Source organism: Embiotoca jacksoni, unplaced genomic scaffold (assembly GCF_022577435.1).
Source record: "Embiotoca jacksoni isolate LCO1_2020_lvr unplaced genomic scaffold, fEmbJac1.0.p SCAF_13, whole genome shotgun sequence".
NCBI lineage: Eukaryota > Metazoa > Chordata > Actinopteri > Embiotocidae > Embiotoca > Embiotoca jacksoni.
Window position 1 is genome coordinate 12276014 of NW_027185263.1, and position 25071 is coordinate 12301084.

The 25071-nt window shown below is 40.2% G+C and overlaps 1 protein-coding gene across 1 annotated transcript; it reads right to left on the bottom strand.

Annotated features, from left to right (window-relative positions):
* Positions 1-395: 395 nt before the first annotated feature.
* Positions 396-25071, bottom strand: LOC138196490 (sodium/potassium/calcium exchanger 3-like). The gene is made up of 17 exons (XM_069146579.1): positions 24563-25071; positions 18767-18877; positions 11970-12046; positions 11704-11778; positions 11520-11604; positions 10927-11030; positions 10440-10514; positions 10320-10345; positions 7926-7979; positions 7668-7810; positions 7411-7577; positions 7099-7336; positions 6528-6694; positions 6016-6130; positions 5798-5910; positions 5197-5262; positions 396-3880 (listed from the first exon to the last, which is right to left on the bottom strand). Exons 1-17 carry the CDS (start codon positions 24663-24665, stop codon positions 3770-3772), a joined length of 1830 nt encoding a protein of 609 aa, XP_069002680.1. The 5' UTR covers positions 24666-25071; the 3' UTR covers positions 396-3769.

The window sequence follows — 25071 nt, forward strand, 5'->3', positions numbered from 1 at the left end:
TGCCGCTGGAGGTTGATCAATCCAAAGAGTCAGCTAACTTCCAGTTTAGCCCTCTGCTAAGTTTACTAGTGATAAAATAATCAAATCATGACTTTCAAAAATGTTTTCAGGCCAAAAAGATCAAATTCTGCCTTTTGTTTCATTTATCCACAATTTATCAACCATTTTACAGCAACAACAGTAGCGACATAGTAGGTTTTTGTAATTATTCTCACTGGCAGAAGGGGGAGACAAAAGTTCTGCACTGCAAGTTTAAAGCTCTGTATTTTTTTTTTTTTTACTTGCTTACTTCATTAGATGGCGGCGACACACTAATGTCCTCTCTAATTATTCAGCTGCACCTCCATCCATTCAGTCACCACCTTCTACAGAGAATAACAGGTGAAAGAGATCAGTTGTTATTGCACATTTTTTTTATTGCACTGAAGATACAAGAACAGTCTTCTATGATCCAATACTATTTCTAAACCAGGATTTTTTTTTTTATTATTTTTTTTTTTTTTTTATATATCTTCTACCTCCAAAATCACAGCAGAATAAACAGAACATTCTTTGAGCGCTGTGCAATCACAAGTACTTGAGTTGAGCTGTTTGGATGTTGGGAGATCACTGGATCTGTATCAGGAGCTTACAGCAGAGACTCTCAACGCATGCAGTGTCACACACTGCAGGGGGTCGTCTGCTGGAAACACAATGAATTGTAATAGTGGAGAATGGAGGTAATACCGATGGGAAAAGACTATTTCTGCTTCGGGTAATGAAAAAAAAAAAGTGTTACATTTAAAAGTATAGAAAACTAACTTTAAATGTATTACTTAGGAATCTGTAAAATTTCAGATTAGTATTTTATTTCAGATAATAAAATTGATTGGGGTTTGTTTTGTTTAACCAGCTGCCAAAAACTGAAAAGGAAAAGCACCAAGTCCCAAGTCACTGATAGATGACTCAGCGAAGGTTTGAGTCATTTATCAAGCAAACAAAGACTTCATCTAAATCGTCGTACATTTTCCTTTTTTTTTTTTTCTTCTATTGATTAACGGACAGTTTGTTTCAGCACTGAATGAAGAGATTTCAGTTGATGCACAAAACCTACCTACAAACTAATTATTCAACCCTCAACTGTACTTTTGTATTCAGGACATGTAATAGATAATTAACATGTTTTAGCATTTTAACAGCTTCTGTCACCCTAAAACCCAATGTGATATCATTAGTCATGGCATGACATTTGAAATAGCTACTCTTTGTAAATAATTAAAGCTAAAAAAGAAAGTATTAGTAAGATGAAAAAATGTCTGTCTTCAATTTTAAAATAAGTTCCATTTTGCCTTGATTTGGGAAAAGGACGGCACTTTGTCGACACTGAAATACCTAAAGAATTTCGCACAGTACACTCTCAAATTTAAAAATAGTCTAACCAAAATATTTTTTTAAACTCAATTTAAACTTGTAAATAGGAGTTTAATTTTCTGTTTTCTCTTGCATCAAATAAGATTGAGTGCGTCAATGAATCAATACTGAAATAAAAGAAAACGCTGAAAAGAACAAACGGAGTGCTGCTCTGACGTTACATCGTTCATAGTCCACTGAACACACCGACAAAACATGCATTCATTCCGTTACAGTAATTCACAAAGAGGCTTACTCTATGTAGTTTTTAAAAAATATCAAAAACGCCACAAAACTAGTCTCTGTCAGACATTCATTTTTGTAAAACTATGTAAATTATTTAACATTTACAAACAGTAAAAATTATTGTCGAGTAGACAATGATAATAATTGTACAGCCATTTAAAAAAGAATCACCATGATCCCTTTGGTGGAACATTTAGTTTTGAATTCACAGATTTAAAAACCAAAAACGCAAAGAAAATTGACAGTTTGTTGGTCTTAAAAAAAAAAAAAAAAAAAAACCTGTGTGAAGTGGCTGTGTCCAGATTATTGTGTATTTTTCAGGAGGACAGAGGAGCAGCAGGTATACATGAACACGGAATTATTATTTGACATAATACACACACACAAACACATTCAATAACTGTATGCGCGTGTTCTGCACCCGTCCTGATGGGTGTGCTTGTTAAACGTAAAAATGTTCCACCGAAGAGAAATAATCTCAAAATGCACAAGAAACAATACAAACATCGATTGTCGTACCTAAACGTGAAGTATTACAACTAACCAGCACTCAAAGTCATCAAAGTTTGTCACACTCATAAAATAACATTATATATTAGATTTCATAGTAAGAAGACCTCTAAAAATACTGTAATACTAGATTAATGTCTGTACGTACATTAAGCTGTCCCAATACTTACTTAAAAGTGGTGAGGCAAATTCATCAAAATATTTTCACAATAAATGTGCATTTTCATAATGAATCTATTCTAAAAGTCATCTGACAACATACACACGGTGTCTTTGATGTAGGACTGATGCACCTCATTTGCTGTTCAGAGGTTCTGTGCTGTAATACAGTGCCACCTGCTACATTTGAATGCATGTAAATATTTTCAGACTAATGCTAAAGTCAACGAGGGTATACATTCAGAGCATACATCAAACATAAGGCCTGATAGCTTTAATAATGGAAAAACAGGACCATGCATGACGGGCCTCTAAATTATTATCTTGGATTTCAGCCTCTAACATGTCCTGCTCTTATTTTGAAGAGCTGGATACTCAGTAGGCATTTTTTTTTATTTCTTTTTAATTGTGGAATCTCCCTTTACACAGAATTCCCCCTACATTAAATTACAGCTGTGTACCCTCCTCAAAGCGTTTGACGGAAACTGTCTGAGGTGACAATATGTGGACTCAGCACCGGATACAAGCTAATAAATTCACTGTCTGTTGGAGATGAATTGTGCTTGCTGTGATGTGGGTGAAGTGAACTAGCTTGTGATCTTGTCATTAATTTGCTCAGCTGCAGCAGAATTCAGACCTCTAACATTAAAAATATAAATAAATTAAATAGTAAAATATGTAGAAATAATGTTACTCTAAACTTCTACTTGCTTATTGCTTTTATGAAATAGGGATAGCAAAGCACTTATTTAGAAAAATAATTATCAAGCAGACAGTTCAGATTTTTAGATTTGCCTGGTAGCATGTTGGCCCGTAAAGCAAACTTGGCAGAATTTTAGCAGGAATTGATCTTTTTTCAAAAATGTTTTGGAAAAGATTGGTAGCAGAAAAAGGTCAGGAGAATAGCTGTTGTACATTCAAACATTAGAGAGGCATAAACATATATGGAAAAAGTAGTTTTGCAATGGAAATTTCAGCTCAGTGATGGTACTGTAAATAATTATCATCAAAATATGAACCATTAATTAGCCACAGCACTGTGTGAAAAAAAAAAAAAAAGAAACAAACAATTTGTTTCTAAAAATCACATTTTTGTTGGTGCCACCTCTTTTTGTTGTTTTTAGTAAAAGGCTCAATAAACCTGCTGCTTGCAAAATTGCCGCGCTTTACTTTACCAAGTCACCCTATTTGACGTCTAAAGACTGATTTCAAACACTGCACTGTACAAAAAGGACCAATAAATTGTGCTAAACGATTTGTTTGTGTGTATGTGTGTGTGTGTATGTGTGTGTTTGCGTGTGTGTGTACAGTTTCACCTTAGCGAGTCCTACAGAGGGGCACACAAACTCTCACAAGGAACACTACGACACTGTCACTTTTTTTTGGCTTCAGGAAAGAGGACGTGTGGTAGAAAGGTAAGTACTCAGCATGTTGCCTGATAGGGTTGACCTTTGACCTTAAGGCCTCACATCTGCCCAAAGAGGATGGAGCAGAGCAGGAAGATGGCATAGAGAAACAAAAGACCCAGACCCAGCCGGCGGTCCAGCCTCCAGTGGTTCAGATGAACACTCATCACCTGCAAGCAAAGGGCAGGAACAGTGTTCAGGAAATACCTGGGATACTTTTTTTTTTTTTTAACCACAGTTATTTTTTTTTACAGTTGGCAGTACGAGATGCCAGAATATTAAATCTATGAAATATAACTGTTTTGGATACATCGCAGCACAGACAGATACCAGATATCCATATGTTAAGTGGTTAAAGAAAATAATATACATCTTCACTGATATTCATTCTGTAACATAAATTTGAATTTCCAAACTATCCCTTAAACCTGCATTTGTTTACTTTTTGGCCACTCGTAGTGGAAGTGTAAACATAAACTGCATATAAAAGCGGATGTAGCTTCCAGGTCTGAAAAGTGAAGCCAATGTGAAAGTGCCTTAAACTGCAATATCACTAAAGGCCACCAAGGGGTTGGCTCCAAAAAGGCTCCGGCTCCATAAACTCCCATTCAACTTCTCTCACGAAATACAAAGTCAATACATTTTTTTACACAAGTCATAAGTCATTTGCTAAAGTCATTTCTTTGTACTAGTTTCCTAGTGGTCAATGTGAAATAATCCCATCATCAATTGGGCCTCAAAAAGTCTAAAGGGGGCATGTCTGTTTGATTGACAGGTTTATGGTGCATTCAGGTTTCCGCTATAGGTGGGTGGGGCATAGTGTCCTTGGGTTCAGTTTGGGTCAGATCCATGGTCACTTTTAGCTCAAAAATAGCAAGATGGTGATGACCAAGATATGAACTTAAGGCTTGAGAAAGGCAGTTCCGCTTGGCTGAAACTAGGCGACAACCCACCCATCACTTTCTTGGTTTGGCCAGAAGTGACCTTATTTGGATGAGCTCGGGGGGGGGGGGGGGGGGGGGGGGGATGAGGGGTGGATCTGACTTAGAACCCAAGGACACTATGCCCACACACCATCACTGACTGTACCCCTGGCATGTCAATCAAACCAGACACGCCCACAAACATACCGCTCTCTGAGGGCAAATAACTCATTAATTATGGAATTATTTTCAGAAGGACTGCCAGAAAACACATCAGAAGGAACACATTTTGTGAATGACACCATAATGACATGTGCAAACAAATTTGACTTTGTATTTCATTAGAGAAGTTGAATGGGAGTGTATGGAGCCAGAGGTTGTTTAGTGCAGTTTTAAATTTAGTTAAGAAATGTGAACAAGATGATCCGAGTAGAATCTTTTACTTGTGAAACGTGAACTTTTCAGAGTCCTCTACAGCACAAAATATGTAATGATTACACATTTCTAAATAACTTCACGCATATCAGAACCGTGCAACATTTTGGTATTTTGCGTTTACTCACCGTCAGGAACACAGATGCCAGCAGCAGGATAACAGAATACACAAGTCCTTTATTATTTATGGAGACCTGTGGGAACAAGAAAACAAGTGTCACAGACCATTGAACAGAAGTGAGGACCCAGGACCTCTGCATATATAACACATGGGAGACTGTGACAGACATGTTGCCGTCACCGTGGGTTCTTCCGGTGCGAACGCACAACAACTAGCCACGGTACAGTTGGTCAACGTGTTTATTCAGCATAAACAATATTTTGGTTCACTTGTGCTCTCCTGCCGGGCATTCGAGCATATACCACACGTCCTGTCCGCAGCCAGCCTGCAGCCAGCCTGCTGCTCCGTGTCCCCGGGAGTGACTGTCTGGTGACCTGGGAGGGCTTTTATGGCTTTTATGTGGAGAGAGACAATCAAGTGATTCACTGCAGCTGTGCTAATTAAGCCTCTTCCAGGCACCGGTCCCTGAACCACTCCCCCAATCACTCCCTCCTGCAGCTGAGCCAAACCACGCCCCACTACCGCAGAGACATATCAGTAAGCCTGGGAAAATACAAACAGACGGAAAAAGAGACAGGTGTTCTGTAAAGATAAAAGTGTTTGCATACTGATGATCCGTGTTCCACCACAAGGGTACGTAAAGCCCAGGGGAAACCCAGACCCAGCAAGATGTCAAAGATATTGCTGCCTATGGAGTTTGACACTGCCATGTCCCCCATGCCTGAAAAGAGATGGGAACAGTTACAGAGAAACACTGAACGGAAGCACTCGCAACACAAAGAGAGAGCAGGCAAAAGAGCAACAAGTAACAGCACTTTCTTTTTACCTTGTCGAGCTACAATCAGACTCGCCATGCAGTCGGGCACGCTGGTCCCCGCTGCCAGGAAGGTTATGCCCATGATGTAGTCGGGGATGTCAAGTGTGTAGCTGATGATGGTGACCTGAGAGAAACACGAGTGCACATCAGGATCAAGTATTCAGCCGTGGAGTTGAATGTGTGATGTTGTAGGACTTGTACAGTGAGAAGAGTGAGAAGAAATCCTCTGCTCTGTAACTACTCTAACGATAATATGCACAAAAGGGAGGAATTTGAGGCCGTGTGTTCTCAAATAACAATCCCAGTTTGTCCTACAAATCCTTCAAACCGGCTTCTGTTTTGAAATACACATTAATGCATACTAACATGTAGATGTGTATTACATATATGTTTAGTAGGCGTCGCAAAGAAAACCAGGCACGACATATACTACAACCAACCAACAGCAACCTGAAGCATCGGGGATCTTTTTTTTTTTTTTTTATTATTTTTGTCTGCACTGCATTACTGTAGGTTCTTACCATCCACACCATGAGGTAGGAGAAGACAGCGATCCACAAGGTGGAGGCCACAAAGGTGACCATGAACCAGCGGTGCCAGCGTGGCAGAATACAGTTGGGCACAGTGAAGTAGAGCAGGAGGCCCAGAGGCCACTTGATCACCCACCTCACCCGCGCCAAGCAGCCGTCTGTGACGAACAGGAAGTCAGTTGGGAGACCAGTTTTTATTTCAGTAATCAAGGACTTTTGTCAATCAAGGAGTAATAATCTTAACAACATTTTAAAAATTCTGCAAATGAAAACTGAAATAGTGAAGACAACTGTCAGATTATTGACATATGGGTCAGTTGGACTTAGTCAAGTAAGACATTTTTAATAACCTTTAATTCACAATTAACTTGCCTTTATGAGTGACAAACAGTATGCTCTTGTGTAACTGGTCTTATGGCTATATCACACACATATGTACCATTTTGGTTGAACATTTCATAAAAGAGATGAATAATAAAATACAGTAAAATTGTATTAATTTAAAGCTTTATTAGCTTTATTAGCCCACTAGAGATAAACACATCAACAACATCATCCCCACCTGGTATGCGCACTGGACTGAAAATCCCATCTTCATCATCCTCCTCCTCCTCTGGCTGGTCCCCCTCGACCCCTAGCTTCTCTCCAGACTCGGTGTCTCCTATCCCTGGTCTCCCGCCTCCATTTTCCAGACTACAGGAGCCCGTCCTCTTCATACTGTTGCTGGTTGACCCCCTTCTGGACCCGGGGCTGGCCTCTGCATCCCGCTGGTTCTTCGAACTGTGGATCAGTCTCTGTCTCTGAGGTGACAAACTTTTTGTTGTAGAGTTTGTTGTGTTTTTGTGTTATAATGTCTAAATTGTGCATCAAGTACCTCACTGATGAGCATGCGTCCTGCCATGCTAAGCCTGGTGCGGGGCGAGAAGTGGGGGGTGATCATGATGCGCAGGCCAGCCTCTGAGAAGGACAGTTTGTGGGGGTTGAGGATAAGAAGTTCATCTACCATCATGACTGGAGGAGAATCCTGTCCATGAGCTTGGCCTGTGAACAAGGTGATGGCAATTTAGCCCTCCATTTACACTGAAAGCCCCACAGCCATGTTGATCCTCTTGAGCAATATTATTGCCCAACCTTTGTTGAGAAGCACCATAGAGGTGTTGCACGCTGCTGCGTCTTCTCCCATCTTGTCGTCTCGGTGCTCCTCTGATTCGAAGCAGCACGGCCCTTTCCTCCTGAACTGACGCGTCACAAACACCATGAGCTGGGAGTTGAACCTGCAATCAAACAGACACTAATGTCTTATATCTACACATGCAATAAACAGCGCGTGTCCTTACAATTTACACGAGAAGGTGACTAATGACGTCGTTTGGTCTTTGGCAAACTTACTTCATGATTATAATGTAGATCCCGTACATGGTCATGAGGAGCAAGGACTCCCACCTGCACAGTAAAGAGCACACGTGTTATGGATGGATGGATGGATGGATGGATGGATGGATGGATGGATGGATGGATGGATGGATGGATGGATGGATGGATGATGGATGGATGGATGGATGATGGCTGGATGGATGGATGGATGGATGATGGATGGATGGATGAGCACACTGTAATGGCAGGGGTGTCTGTTCTGACTTACATCAATAAAAATGTGTGGATATTAACTGCTAAATATAAATAATGTTTAAATATGCATGATCTGAATTATAGAGCATAACATGTCTTCAAGGCCAAGGCTGAGCTCATTACAGCTGCACACTGTATTTGTCTGGTGTCCAAGTAGTATTAAGTTGTGCAAACTCATCTCCATGGTTACAGGATGATGTTGCTTTGTTAGTGAGCTGACTGATTTCTTATTAAACATCCGCCATCAAAATATGGCTTCAACTGCATTTTCATTCTATTTCTCTGTTAAAAACACAATAAAACACTGATGCTAAGAGACATAAAATGCTTTGGGGATCAGAACAAAAACTTGGTCCGAAAGGGTTTTTAAGTTCCGCTGCTCCTCGTACCTCCACTAGTAAGGAACATTTAGCATTAGGATGTTTTGTAAATACAGCAGCTGAACATGTAAAACTCTGTATCTTCATCTCAACTTCATTAAAACCTCCACCAACAACAAACAGCTGATCCACTAAGCAGGAGAGACACTAAACATCCACCGCGGCACAGACTGAGCATCATTTGTCTAAAAGGCAGCTGAAACACAAATCTGCCAAACAGTATTTGGAGGAACATGGTGAGGTGATATACACCAGAACAGCATTGACTTGGCACACTGTGATTTAATAAACAGTCTACCATCCATCACATAAGAATACGTTGCTACAAAGGGCATTAAGTCCTTGAATAAATCTACTATTTCATTAAAACCACTCACATATACAACAATGGAAAGCTATTTTTTACCCAAGAGCCTCCAGTTGACAGAACAGAAAGGAAAAATCAGAACAGGAAGCTAAGAAGGCATCATGAGCACGAGGGGCAGAAACCCTCTCTAGCTTTAAGATTAGACTCAAAACTTTCCTTTTTGATAAAGCCTATAGTTAGGGCTGGCTCAGGTAGACCTGAACCAACCCTTAGTTATGCTGTTATAGGCCGAGGCTGCTGGGGGACCTCATTACATGCTGAGCTTCTTTTCTTTCCTCCTACTCTTTAACTGACTCATACCTCACCATCTTTTTCTCTCCCATAGTTTTTTCTTATTGTCTGTTGTCTCCATTCAGTTCCCTCGCTCGCAGAGTTTCTCTTCTTTCTTTTGCAGATGTCCCGTCATGGAGCTGCATGTCTCTGCCCTGCTCTGGTCGTCTCCACCAACAGTTCTTCTCTTCTCTCTCTATGATGTCCTTTTCTCTCTCTGCTCTCCTCTCACCCCAACCGGTCGAGGCAGATGGCCTGGTTCTGTCGGAGGTTTCTTCCTGTTAAGAGGGAGTTTTTCCTTCCCTCTGTTAGAGGTTTTTCTCCCTTAAAGAGGAGTTTTTTTTCCTCTCGTAGCTTATGTGGGAATTGTTGAATTGTTGGGTTTCTCTGTATAATATTGTAACGTCTTGCTGTAAGGATTTTAATGTGTTAAGTGCCATGAAATAACCTATGTTGTGATTTGGTGCTATATAAATAAAATTGAATTGAATTGAATTGAATAGATGAAACTGTTGAAAATGAACAGCAACACAAAAGAAATCAATCTAACGACTGCCTTCTAATCAATCCAACAGCTGAGCAGCAGATCACTGATCATATGTAAAGTGGCTCTCGCTGATGACACACTACCAAACAATTTAAACTAATCAAAGTTAATTTTACAGCAGAATTTAAAGTGAACTTGTTCCTCATCACATCTGCTGACTCTGAAATGGAAATACATATTCAGATGCTTTGTTATTTGTAAATCAGGAACCTAATCGATTTAACAAGTTTCCCAATCAGTGGTTGTGGAACTAGTTGACACTTTCATCATCATGATTGTAATAACAGTCATTTGAGGAAGAAGTCGTGACACCAATCAGAGCGCGAGAGGAAAGCAATGAACCTGTAGACCTGTGTTGTCTTAAATACCTACTGGAGGAATGTGATCATATGATGATGATCAAGATATTCAGACTGGAATAGACCCAGACTAGACCCCCCCCCCCAAGAATTTGTATTTATTTGTACAGTTAACATCTGTGACAACAGTGTAAAATACTGTCTCGCACACCAACCAGGAAGTTTAGGGACTCCTAAGATAACCTTTTATAAAGTACTAAAGTGGTAGAGACATAAGGTATGTGGACTCACCAGACAACTGTGGCATCATAGATGACCTAGAGAGAAAAATTAGTTTTATTAAATGCAAAGAAGAAGAGTGAAAACTGAACACAGAAGAACTACTGTATGTGGCCTGAATGCAAATCTCACCATGATGAGAGTCAGCACAGACAGGATGTAGTAGGAGGAATCTCTAAAAAGAGACCACCATGTCAGAACCACCGTCTGTGAGGAGAAGTTATAAATGTTATGGTGTTGAATCACACAATAAAAACTGGCTGCAAACAGTGATGATCCCATTGTTCAAAACACCACCTGCAAAACAGACAACAGGCAGAAAGCTCTCTGCTCTCTCTTTTTTATTAGCTGTTATCGAACACTGATTTTTTTTTATAAGCAATATCATTTTTATAACTTTTGCTGCTTAACAGCAACTCCAGTAAAAATGGACCTACAGGAAATTTCTTCACATACCTACAAGTAAGAAATTATATTTAACAACAACCAGATTGAGTGGATCTGTGTCTCTTATGTGATCGACTCGGAACAAGCAAGCATGAAAAAAAGAACAGGATGAGGAGGTATAATACATATGACAAACAACTGTATGCAAGATGTTGGTAAAAGTTTGCTCTACCTGGCCTGCAAAGATTCCACAGAGGCCAATGATGACCAGGATGTTGAAGACAGCCGAGCCCACGATCGTGCCGACTCCAACGTCTCCTTTAGTGATGAAGACACCTGGAGGTGGGAAGGGTCGTTCTGATTTCAGATTAAATTAAAGTCCCTGCAGTCGGTCATTCCAGGGTTTCTTTTATTTTCTCTGCTTCATTTGTTAGCCTCCTCTAAAGCAAATATTTTATATTTAACATATTAATCTGATTTCTGATTAAATGACGACTCCAAAATGGAGAAATTTAGATTTTCTAAATGAAGGCCTGATAAAAATTCATAAAACATCATTCATTTTAGATGTCATGTATGTTTGGGGGAGGGATTATTTGTGCTTTTAATGACTGTCCAAAAACTAAAACATCACTTGGTAAAAATACTTCTTATGTTTTAAAGTGGACTCTGCTGACATCTCCTGGATCATTCTGGCATGAACACTGTTTGAAATTAAAAAATATTTTCTCCATTAAAATGTTAAGAGTAAGTAAAAACTAATTTTGTCATCTCTCTCATAACTGCTACAGCTGTTACTTCGTCTAGATTGTCTGAAGTACTAACCAATGAGAGAGGTGAACAGTTCTGGAGCAGAGCTTCCTGCTGCCATGAATGTCGCCCCGGCTACATCTTCACTGAGCTGCAGGTTCTGGAAGATAAAAATAAAATGTAAAAAAAAAAATAAGAATACAATAATAACAATCAAAGAATGACATGTGAAAGCAGGTTGCTGCTGCTTTGTCCTCACCTCAGATATTTTTTCTAGGGAGGGGACAAAGTAGTCATCGCAGACGATGGCCAAAGCGTAGAACATGTAGATAGCCTGGAAAGTACAGTTGAGCACAGATGACAGAGCTGAAGGTCACATACACATACTTATATAAAATAAAGCAGTTGTATAGCTCTCAGCTTGTAATTTGTGTCGGTTTATTCTATTGGGATGTCGGATGTCAGCCTGATGAGTCAAGGATATAAATAAACAGAAAGAATATGCAGATTTCAGGCAACACTCACACAGAGTGCATGCAGAGACACAGCCCCATTCTTCCTCTGCTCCTTGGTAAAGATGTCCTCTGGAAACTCATGGATGGCTGCAGGGGGATTATAACATTATAATCATTCAGTATTTTAATTTGATCAGTTCAGCTTTAACATTTTTTATTTCTATATAAAAAAAAACCTGCAACCTGAAAATAAAATTTAAAAAAAACAACCACAATGCTGTATTGACACGTTTTATGACAACAGGAACTCAAGGATGTAAAAAAAACAAAGAGGTGTGTATGATCATCCTGTGTTACTAATTTCAGTCACAATTTCTAACAGACATGATACAACCCACAACAACAACAACATGTAGACACAGTGTTCATCTTCCATTGAAGAATGAGACAGGAAGTGAGGTGGAAATGTAACTGGCAGCTGCTTCCTGTCCTCCCTTGAGTGTTAAAAAGGGGGGAAAAACTGTTAATGACAGCTTAGCTCCCCTCTGCTCATTTGCCATTGCAAAAGAGAACCTCAAGAGTGTGGTTCAGCTCCAATTTACAACTCTGAGCTGAGCTGGATGAATTTAAACTACTGGGGAGTGTGGAGCTATTAATAGCTCCTCTGCTGTGTGAGACAACAGTGGGGCGAAGAGCACACAATACACAGACCGCAGCCGTCACGATGCACGCTGTACACTGCACCTCGGCTGCGTGGAAACTGAACAACAGGCTGCATGGATTAAGAGAGGGTCCCTTGCGATCAGGGATATGAGATTTGATCATTGACACGGCAGTGGCAGAGAGTGAGAGGAGGAGGCCATATGTTCCAGAGGAGGGGACGGCAACTTGGACATGTTCCTTTAGAAAATATAAATGTTTGTGCAGTGCTGTTTACACATTTGTGTTATCGGGCCAAAAAAATGCTCCGTGTGCATCGTTTTTAAGGCCTCCATTTGAAATGAGTTTCTGACGGTTGGCAGGCCGCTGTCACTCTGCTCTCCTAAGACTGAGGACGGACAAAGCCTATTTTCTTTGTGTGCCAGCTGTTATTGAAAGGCAGGGCTTGTCCAGTAAATCATCAAGGCTTAGCATGTAAACTTTGACATCTTATCGCATGAAAGACAGAGCCTAAATGTGGCGCTGCTCTGTATCCGTCTTCTCAGGCGGCCCGTCAAGCTGATCAGCTGTTGGACATCTGTGCTCCCTCTTTGGCTTTATTTCTTTCACCTTCGTCTCTGCTCCCTGCGTCCTGTCTCAGAGCCCTGGAAACCTTCCAGTCTCCTGTCTGCCCCATAACGTAAACTCTCAGGTTGTGCTGTCGCTGGAGACGCAGGTTTACAACATGTAGCTCAGATGGACGCTTTGAGGGGTTGCGCTGGTGAAGGTAGTTGCGCTGGTGAAGGTAGTTGCTATGGCAACCCTCTCCCTGGGGGCAGCTTTTTTTTTTTTTTTTTTTTTTTTTTGATGGGTGGCAGTAGGAAGCCAAAGGCAAGGCGATCACATGAACAGTGAGAAAGGGGGAGGTGAATATATGTTTCCCATGGTTAGGGTTTATGAAAAAATAAAAATAAAAGTGACAGCAGCTCTGGACCGTAATGTCTAAAAATATTTATTTTTCCTTACAAACCCCCAGGAGAGGTCTGAGAGCGCAACGGAGGGGGGAGAACGGCACAGAGATACACAGAGACAGAAACAGTCGACTGGTTTACTGAAGGTTTCTGCACAAGAGTGTGCCGTGCAGACTGTGCTGCTGCGGTTTCACAATGCGAGGCCACATCAGAAAAAACACGGGTTTGAAGACGATCTGCAACTTCCGGAAATAGGGTTTTAAGCCAGATGTGCCATCAGCTCAATAAAGTCAGAGGTTTACTGATCACTTGATGTGCAGTTGCTCTGAAAAAAAAAAAAAAAAATCCTCTCTAACACCACTTTTCTGTGTTTGGTGTCTTTTTAATCACCAGGATATCAAGATGCTCCCACAGCTGATTCACCTCTGATCCAATTCTGTCTGTCAAAGGCTTCACAGCAGCTCACACGTCTTTGTTTCACTCCTACACAAGCTGAAGTGCTCTTACAGAGACGATACTCAGGTTGTGGGATGATTTCTTCAAACTACATGTATCACCTCAGATCTATTCAGTCAGCTGTGCGGTCACCTCTAAAGGGACAAACTGTCAGTAATAGGTGCATGTATTGAACTGCTGATTGGGGAGGACTTCTTCACAGACTGAACTAAACCTTAATCAAGCAAAAAATAAAATATATAACCTTTTTTTTTTTTTTTAAAGTAGTTTTCCTGTTTAAAATGAAAAACATTCAACTATAAGTTCACCTAAAATTCATTCACAAACCTAAAGAGGGACATCAGGACTGTCATTTGGGATTTGGAAATTCAAATATACGCACATTAGCAATAAATTGTTCACTTCATCTCGCATAATTAAATGAAATAAAATGCCTCTCCACTTATAAGTGCATGAAATGCAGAACTCACAATGACACCTCTAATTTGCTATGAGTGTGTAGTCTTTTCTGTGAATTACAGAAAATCTAAATATCAGTATATATAGTTAAGCATCAATATGTTTCTACTTTGTAGTCACAACTAGTGATATTATTATAAATGACAAAGATCTAGTGATGATTCTACCTAAAACAACAAAGAGTGATGTTAAAGTATCAGACAGAGCTTGTTGCCAGCTTCAAAGATTTTCATTATTGTTTAATCTGCTGGTTATATTAAAGATTTAATTGATTAGCTGTTTGTCTTTAAAATGTCAGAAAACGGTGACTATTATTGATCACAGTTTGTCAAAGCCAAAGGTGCTGCCTAAAATTTCTCATTTTGTCTCAACCAATAGTCTGCAACAAAAAAATATTCACTATTAAAAAAGAAAAATACTCAAAACAATTAAGCAATTATCAATATATCAAACATTATATTTCTGCTTATCAACTAATTGATTATTCGACTAACTGGTCTTTTACACCAAAGATTATATATCTAAAACTCTTTTAACAATTATTTAATCATGAGGTAGATATATTAATGCAAACTGGATTCAAGTTATAAGTTAAGTAGTTGATAGCAGATAAAAAAAAAAAGAAATCAGTAGATTTGTGGCAGAGAATTTATTTTTAAAATATACAGTATATAATGAGCAGAACAGTGATAATTGTCGATTGTTTGCTGAACCTGTTGATGGAAAAAAGGGCACGAAACAACAAGTTTATATATGAACTCTAAAGCACTCTAAAAACCAGGAGCCACATGCTAAAATGAGACAATGTTTGTCGAGCAGCAAAGCGTAAATTGGCCCTAATGTGTCTGCTCTCATCCTTAACACACCGAGTGTCCACAATGTAAAACTTTATTAGCTTTTAGTGGAGTCCACGTAAACATTTATGACTATTATAAACCAATGGCTCCTATTTTAAACTGCAGGGAGGCATTAACCAGTCATCACTTTATTTTGGTGTTATTTTGATTGTGTAATGACAATAGATCACAAGTATAGAGTAGAGATGACAGCTTCTTTCTTAAATATGTATTTTATCTGACCGCAGATCAATAAGTGTTTGCGACAGATTGGATCTCCGAGCATTCAGTCAATGCCAAACTAATTCTGCACTAGGCATCAGAAGTGAAGTCTCATTAAATGAAACCAGTGCTAATGTGAGGAGCTGAGCTCTCTGAGTCAATCTGCTGCAGGAGGCTTCATTGAAGCTGAATGACGGGCAGTGGGCGGTGCAGGATAATGTTATCGATCTGAACGTCTGCAGGAAGTCATGGAGTCAAGCTATGGTATCAACTGCCACGGCGAGTAGAGTCGCATAATGCACCAACCAAACCGGCGCTGGCGTATCGGCACACACGGAGACATCTGCAACACAGTTGCATTTTTCATGAAGAATCAAAAAATAAATATTTCATCCAGGTGTGTAATGTAAATTCAATTATGCATTTGTGCTTTGATTCCCTTTCCTTTGAGGCAGTTTGAATACAACGCTGATGAAACGACAGCAGGGCTTCAAACCGCACAAACCACCTCGCCTATCAATAAAAACACTAAACATCATGTAAACACTGTTGCGACAGAAGAGAGCTTTGCCTAATCATACAACACCGTCCACCATCAGCTTGGTGGGTGAGGAAATAAACATGCAGCCAGAAAAAAACTGCAAAACATCCTCTGATCAATAACAATCATAACTTTTAAAAGGAGGTTGTATAATAAACCTCTGGCTCAGAGCAAGACCACATCATCTCTGATTCAGATTTTCCAAAACTTGTCATGCCTACAAAATAATGGTTGATTAAACTGCTGCATCATGTGACTGTCCTGCTAAAGACCACAGTTAAAGACCAGTTTGTGGTACATTAGCTGCCAGTTAGTCTTTCTCAACACTCCCCCCCCCCCCCCCCCCCTCCCCCCCAAAAAAAATCCTCAAACCCAGCTGTGGAAAAATACTATTCTCAGCTGACTGTTACTTGCCAAAATAAACAACATAATAGACCTCGACAACAACACAGCACGATCCATTTACTTCATTTACATTGTTCGGATTCTTTGAACCCCAGCACCCACCCCACAACCGCCCGTCTATTTTTAGCTCTTCGCTTTGCACTTTTAATGCTTGAAAGACAGAATTGTCTGGGTTTCAAAATTTAGCATTCAGTTGCCTAGCAACAGCGGTCTCCGAGGCTTGTCAGCTGAAGCCGAATCACGCCGTCTCCATCTTGTTAAGCAGCGGAGGGATGGAAAGAGAGAAAGAGAGCCTGGGGCTGGACGTTACTGTGCAATCCCCAAGATAATATCCCCCGAGGTCCAGGACAGGCTTTTTAATCACAATACAGATTATGCAATCACTGTCAGACGGCCTGCTGAGGAGGAGGGCGGCAACCTGAGGCTGGAGCCGGGCTCACTACTGAGTCTTATACTACCTGGTGCAGCCTTTTGTTCCACTCCTTTTCTCTAGCGTATTACCACAGTGAAGTAGCTATCCGCAATACGCCTGTGTCTTTGTGAGAGATAATGAGGGAGATCTGTTTGCAACCAGGAACTCAATAAAGGTTAAGTATGTTATCAGGTAGCAAAACACAAATGGCTGCACAGACCAAATGGAGCGCTGGTGGACAGAGACACGGAGTCCCATTATTTTCTCTCTCAAGTGTGGAGGAAATAAACCTCTAATATCACAGAAGAGGATGTGTGGTACACAGTGGGATGTTGAGGTGCAAGCAACATCTTAATTTACAGCTGATGAGTCCATGATTGTGCACCTCTAAGATATCAGCCTTTAATAAAAATACAATCAAAACGTTATCTGTTCAAAAGACTGAACTATGACAGAATGATTATCTAAGCCTAAAAGCTACTTTGAGAACAAAGTGTCTTAATACAATACCTGAATCAAATTTATTTGGAAACCCTGACATGATGAGCTTCCCTACATGCTGTGACAGATAAGTGCTGGCATGTCCTGAAGACTTGTGGCTTCCTGATGAATATTTTGCATATTCTGCACACGTGCAAACATCTTTCCATGCACAAGATGTCATGCAAGAATTTTTCATTCAAATCTACTTGAATATCTACATAATTATTGGCTGATTATATGTTTGTAGGTTGCACATCGTCATCTGGCAGAGCACCCGTCAGGTGACATTTAGGAGGAGTGTGTGGTCTGAAAAAGGCATTTGGTGGCATAACCTGATTTGCATACATTTATATAAGAATATGCCAGAAATATTGTACTCGGGTTTTAACCCTTACTGTGCAGTTTGCATCCAATACAGCGTTGTAAATGGCAGCCTAACATTAGCACAGCCATAGAGTTAATGCAAATGATATGAAGATACAGAAATATATTCTGTCAGTAAGGCAAGAGATTTTTTATTGTGCAGCCATGTTATTTCATCTACTGTGCGCTATTCTCCCCGCGCAACAATAAAGAGATTTCCTCTCTGATCTGAATTTTTAATAATAAAACTGTCAGCTGTGATGAATGCGGCTCATGTCAGCCAGCCAGCTAATCAGCCTGGGAACCAGAGAAACAGAGGTCCGATTATGGCTGCCGATTGGCTGCGTGTCTCAGTGAAAATTTCATGAAAAGCAGCTTGAATCTCATCAAACTATTGAGGAGTGCTAAGGAAGCAAAGGAAAGTAACTGGTTGTCCGTTGAAAGCAGACCACCTGAGAAAATCTGATCTGACTTTTTGCTCTGGCAGCCTCGTCTGTCTCCGAGAGGATTTCCGCTTGACACAGATCACAAACCCCTGACAACAAGTTCGCATGACCTTTCAGTTCACATGCAGGTAAGAGGCAGAAATCTCTGGTACACCTCTTTGTTAACCTTCATACACCATACACACACACACACACACACACACGTATAAACACAAGGCAGAAACATATTGTCAAACCTTTTCTTTTTCAAGAATTTAAAGCGTTCAAATGATCTCCTTCACCAACACAAAATACACGTCACACTGATTTTATGGTCTTTCTGGGAGTTCGTGATTTCAAATCCTGCAGGCTTAAACTGTGAAAGAGGAACTGGCACCGCATCAGTACTTGATACAACATGACAGTATTGTTGCATCAATGACCGTCTTGATCAGTCAGGAATTGAATTCAGTTATAAAATCAGAAATCCCTGTTCATCTTCGTTCTCTCATTTTTGACAAAATGTAAAACATCACAGCACAGATCAGAATGCAGACAGTCTGGGGGAGTTTGTCTGTGTGTCCTGGAGGAACACATGGCATCTATCCAGGTAAAGAAAAAAAAAAAAAAAAAAAAAGAGAGACGAGTGACTCACCTGCTCGAGGCTGATCCAGGGTCTGGTTGTCTGACTGCTCCTGCATTAACCTGCGTGTCCATCGCAGCGTCCCGCCGTTCACGCCCGGCTGAAACCCAGAAGACTCTGTCTCTGTTGCAAAAAACAACAGCCATTTTAGTGCAAAACGAAGACAGATACACAGACCTCACAGATACAGAAGACACCTCCGTGCTTTGATTGACAGGGGAGACTAAGAATGTTTAATTATTAGCATTATTGATTTAGTTGATTAGTTGATGAGTCAAATGAAAAAAAAAATTGTTTGAGTCATTTTTTTAAAACAAAAATATCAAACATTTGCTGGTGCAGGCCCCTCTGTTGTGAGGATTGTTTTAATTGTTCCGTCTTATATTAAACTAAAAATCATGACTACCGACCACAATTAGAATACATTTTTGAAGCCCTGATGAAATGCCAATCATAATTTCCTGGAGCTCAAGCTGATGCCTACAAACTACTTGTTTTTTTCAGACCAACAGTGTGAAAACCTCAAATATTTAACTTATATTGACAGAAAAATAACGGAAGCAGCAAGTTGTTCAACTTCAGAAGCTCAAAGCATCAATTTTATTAATTGATAAAATGATTTAAAACGTGGACAAAATTTTTTGTTGAAATATTTTCTGTTAATATTTTGACATTACTTTAATTCGACTGTGCAAATCTGACTGGACTATAATAACTAAATAAACAGTATATTTATAGTTTGGGATTAAAATATTTAAAAAATGTACAGTAGTTCTTAGAAAATAATCCTCGCATTGTTGCTGCCAGTGTTATTCTTGAGTCCAACGAGGACTCAGACTGTAGTTTTGTGTTTCTGGCTGTGGGAGATAGCCACATGTTCAGTAATCCTGAGCCATCAGCACTAAAATCTTTATAGAGCGTATTTCAGCTCTGTATTTCATTCCTTGACAGTTAATCTCTGTGTGGGTTTCAGCTTTTACAGCTTTAGGGCGACAGCCAAGGAACTCCCATCAGATACAACTGCCTCATCATCTCTGCTACGGGGGTAAAAAAAAAATACAGAGATCCTTCCACCAAGGGCCGAGAAGATAGTGGAGCAGTTATTATGCTCTCTACTACGCACTGTCCTTTTAATATGAGGCTGCTCGGGGTATGTGTCTGCTGCATTTCATGATTGCCAGGCGCTGTAGTGTCCCTTTGTACCTTGCAGCTCAATGAGCCCATTTCACGAGGGCAACGGTTGAGGCTGAGAGGAGACGTCAAGGCTTTCATGTTGAGGCATCAAGAGGAACTCGAATCGTATGAAATTCAAATAGGTTCCTGACACAGATGGCGCTGCACCATTTTCACACTTTTAGTAACCGGGGAGAAGTCTCCAACACATAAACCACCATCTCGTCTCATTAGAAAAAGGAGAAATAAAAAAATGCGCCGTTTATTCGGTTTCTTTTCTGAATCAAGAGTGGAAGGGGCATTTGATACCCTGCAGCTTCTTATGTGTAGCTCATTCATCGTAGGTTGATTCATTTATGTTTATAAAGCTGGAAAGTCTGGAAAAAAAAACTATATAAAGACATCCCACTGGGCTGTGGGAAATCGTAGTTTTAATTAATTATTAACCTAAAAAATTAACAGATTCCTTTACAGAAGGGAAATAATCATTAGTTGCAGCCCCAATAGTGAGAAATCTGTGGCTTACAGCAGGACTATAATACAACACAAATGACTTACAAGTGCATTGACAAAACACTCTATCAGAAGGCACCTGATTTACATGTAATTTCAGGCTTATCTGGCTGTAACTGTAATTAAATTAAACAGAGAAAGAGAGACGCTGGCAAGTCTTTTTTCCACCCAGTTATTCACCTTGTGTAAATTCAAACTGCATGATCGGTCACTATAAAACTATCACTCCTTCAAAGTCTTTTACATGTTAAATTGTAAGTTTGATGTCCTGGTGTTAAACACTAAACAGGGTTTCTTAGGAAATTGTTTAGCTAAGGTGGTAAGGTGGTGTCTCTCATCTTGTGATCAGTTTAGTAAGTGGATGGCATAAGCTGCAGTAAACATTTTCAAATTCCTTTCCTTTTCCTGATTAGTAATGTATACATTTAAAACTGCAAAAAGTGGGAGATCCTGCCTCAAATTAGGAACAGCTTTAAATGGTACATAAAAACCACAGCCTCACACACTTTCCAGGCATTTAACGACACTTGTCTTCACTCCTGCATTGACCTTTGGTCTGGAAGTGGCTTACGACGCTGGTGATCAATGGTGTTTAAGATACGTTTACAGTTACAGTTATCATTGGTCCAGATAAGGCAGTCGGCTAGATGTAAATAAAGGAAAGAGGGTGCAGAAGCAGTGATGAAAGCTGATATAACATGAAATACCTAAATCCTGCTGCTCACCATAAACACACAGGTTGAAGGCAACAAGGTAGACAGCATAATGTTAAATCATAATTACATCATTCATAATTCACTGTGAGGATTCTCCAAACTGAAGCTGTCAGATTAAACGTCGTTCTATTATTTTGCGATTTTATTTTTGTGGTTTTATTGCAACAAAGATATCAGAAACCCTGCCTGTTCATTTTGTTGGAGCACAAGCTGAAATGTTCTAACTGCTTCAAATCAATAAATCACACCATATTTTAAGACATGAATCACCAAAGTCATGCTCTTATCATCTGCTCCCTTCTGAAAACTAGTGTTGCCTCCTCCTTCAGGAGAAACAAGACATTTGATGCCGCCGATCACACATCGACTGGACAGACCGGCTTCCTCGGCTCTAACCCCAAACAGCCTCCACAAGACACGACTGCAGGCTGTGGTAGTAAATGTCTCCGACTGTGAAATCCTCAATAGTGGCAATACCAGTAAGCATGGCTACGTCTGAAACCTGAATGTTTAGATATAACTGTATAAAAGATAATATCTGTATTTCAGTCCAACACTCTCTGCTTCACTTCCATGTAGACGACACTGCAGCCCTCCGGATCTCCACTTTAACATTTACACCAAAGTGTTGTGTTGCAGTAAACAAAGAGATGATGAACATTTGATTTGACCTTAAATTAGATTTAAACCAGAGTTACATAAATTTCTGAGTGTGGACAATATCAAGTTCAAGAGAAAAATAAAAATATGACAGGGAGGAGCAAAGTGGAAAACCAAATCTCAGATTACTATTTTGTTATGAGTGCAACATATTTTCTCTCCTATCAAAAATATCAATTAACGTGTTGATGCTGCAGTTAATTTGTTTTGCTATCACTACATACAGTACTGGTGCTTTAAGTAATAATAAAGTGGATTTATGATGACCTGAAAGTTTTGAATTTATCATTTATTTGCACAGAGATAGGGCTGCCATCTTCACGATAAAATCTTGCTTGGTGAGGCTTCGTATGAGCAAATTCATTTGTATGTGATCAGCTTTGTTGCTGTCTGGAGGGTGTTTTCACACTTCTTCCCTTCAAACAATGTTTGTTCCACTATTATTTTTTTCTTCTTGGCAAAAACATATGAGGTGCACTGGTCAATAGTCTGGATTGTGACAGTATCAGACAGACATTGACATTCAGGGTTGGACCGGCACATCCATAAATGGTTATACAAGCAGCGGGATGCTGCAGTATGTGTAATCGAGTAACGTGCCTGTCACCATTACAAACAGCAGACCACATGCTTTGCCCGAGTGCCTTTACGTGGTTTAAGTTTAGCGGCCTTGGTCTCGGCTCAGAAAACCTCTTCTGGTCCGTGGCACACTCATAATTTAAAGGTGAAGTATAAATATTAATGACACGGCTCATTCGCCAGGACACTCTTTGGAACACCACGATGAAACCCAAATGTAAATCAAACACTCCTAATGGAACAAAAAGTTCACCTTTTCACAGATTCACTCTGCACACGGGACTGCGGACGAAAAGCGTTGTTGGCGCTGGATCATCTGATGAGTGTGTGTGACAGTGTGTGACCACATCAGCAAAGATGATGAGAGGATAATGAGGAGGAGGAGGAGGAGGGTGAAGGGGTGGGGGGGATGCCTTTAGGTGCAGTGCAGCTACCTCAGACTTCACTTCAACAAGGAAAAATAACCCAATCTGTACAATGACTGATACTGATGTGACTGTGGACGGTGCATAATGTCACAGTGGGTGTTAATTTTAATAGGTAAGAAACATTGTGGTCCTGTGTGCACATGAATTATAACTAAATGCAGTTATTGATGTGACATCGAGTGAACTGGATGTCCTTTTATAGATTTATGTAAAGTTTATTTTACCTTGTGGGAAGCAGGGGAACCAGTCTGTGGGGAAATCAGGATTACGTCAGGCAGATGTGTCGTGTATGAGAGTGTTATATTGTGCCACTGTACACAAAAATTAATTCATCTATTATTTATCTACATATAGTTTATGTTATTGAAAGAAAAACAGCTCGTGTGACAGCCTGGCAGAAATTAAAAAGGTCAGGTGGTTTATTTGAGGATAAGGCAAATAATGTCCTCAAAAATGAAGTCCCAACATGCCCTGTCACATACTGCATTTCTTCTGGGTTAAAGATGTAATATCTACTGAATATCTAACCTAAAACTGAAGTTATCCCCAGTGATTGGATTTAGACATGCCAGAATTTGAGCCTGCTTTACGTAATCAACAAACTGTCACCTATCCTGCAGTGTGAACGGAGTCAATCATCCCCACAAGGACAGAAGCTGGGAGACGCTTTAAAATCATGGTAGAAAATGTAAGCTGCTTCAGCTCGGGTTGTTAACAGCTTTCCTCCAGGTGGTTGCTTTTGAACATATTCTGGGTTTTCACCTGATCTGGGGAAAACGGCATTTCTTTACCGTGCACTTTGGAAAAAAAATCTAAAATCAGATACATTTATATCCACTGAAAAATGTATGTGCATCCTAAAGAATGTGATGAATGAGACACGTTTTGGTTTATCTTAACATATTGGATTTTCATGTTGTGTTTTATATGTTGTGAGTCTGTGCAGCTGCTATCTTGGCCAGGTCTCCCCGGTAAGAGATGTTTGATCTCGATGGGGCTTCCTGGGAAAATAAAGGTCGAATAAAAAAAAAATCAAAACTGACCAAAGGTTTAAATATTTGTCATCCAGTACCATTTGTTGCTTTGAAGACAAAGCTTTGCTTAAAAAAAAAAAAAAATGGCACACAGCTGGAGATTGAACTTTACAATCTAATATCTGCACCTACTTGCTTTTCTGCTTAAATCCATCTTTTTTAATATCTTTTATCTGATTACATTTGGATGCAGCACCTATCTACTGTAATATATGGCATCTTTAAAACAACAATATATTCATACACACATCTATACAAAAAGGCGAGAAGTGGGTCCTTTGCTCCAGATGAAGACAAAGCACTACATGTTCTGATGGGCTATGCAGCATTTCCTACCAGTTTAATGAGACCAATAATAGTTTTAATTTTTTTTTCTTTCGACTAGTTGTTCTTAAAGCCTAATTATCAACGTACACTGCCAAAAAAAATTAGCATATTTAGTGATATTGTACAGATGGTAAAATATACGGCTACAGGTATTTAAGATGTGGGCTCCTGGCAGATACATATTTAATTCTTCAGAGTAAAGAAACATGCAAAATTCACTATCATGAATTTAGTAAATATGATGCGAAAGTATACGTGTTAGATCCTTTTTTTTTTTTTAATCGTGATATTATTTTGCAGTCAATACCTGCTCAGGATTATGATTATTGCGGACGCACGCGGGCGCGCTCAGCCTATGGATCTATATTAAGGTCTCACCTGGTGCCTGAATGACCTGTGCGAGCCAAATGACGGCGACCAGCCCGACTCCACAGCAGCAGAACCGCTGGAAGGGCCGCCGGTGCCTCACTGCTGCTTTCATTCCTCAGTCGGCCGCATGTCCACGAAAAAACATCTGTTGCTCTCCGTCCGACACTTGTTTCCCACTTTCTCTGCACGCAGCTCCGAGTAAACCACCTCCGGCGAGCAGCAAGCGACTTCTCTGACAAGTTGTGTCAAAAATCCCCGGAATGACAAGCCCGGTTTTTTTTTTGTTTTTTTTCTCCTCCCTCCGGACTCAGAGCAGGCGCCGTGTTGGTGAACTCCTCCAGACGTCCGGGTCGCACATAGCGGGATGACGCGTAAAAAAGCTTTCTCGGTTCATGTGTGCGGTCTGAAAGGTCGACAGCAGATCCCACAGTGAGGTGCAGCAACAGGAGGCGACATGCTCTGAGCTCTGTGTGCCTTCACCGTCTGTAAGCTCTCGCACGCTGCAGTCCCCTCCGCGG

Excerpts from the sequence above, each read along its gene's own strand:
- LOC138196490 (XM_069146579.1), bottom strand. The coding sequence starts at position 24,665 with ATGAAAGCAGCAGTGAGGCACCGGCGGCCCTTCCAGCGGTTCTGCTGC. Across the intron at positions 7,811-7,925 it reads ATCTACATTATAATCATGAA|GTTCAACTCCCAGCTCATGG; the intron begins GTAAGTTTGCCA and ends GTTTGATTGCAG. Across the intron at positions 7,578-7,667 it reads TATGGTGCTTCTCAACAAAG|GCCAAGCTCATGGACAGGAT; the intron begins GTTGGGCAATAA and ends CCTTGTTCACAG.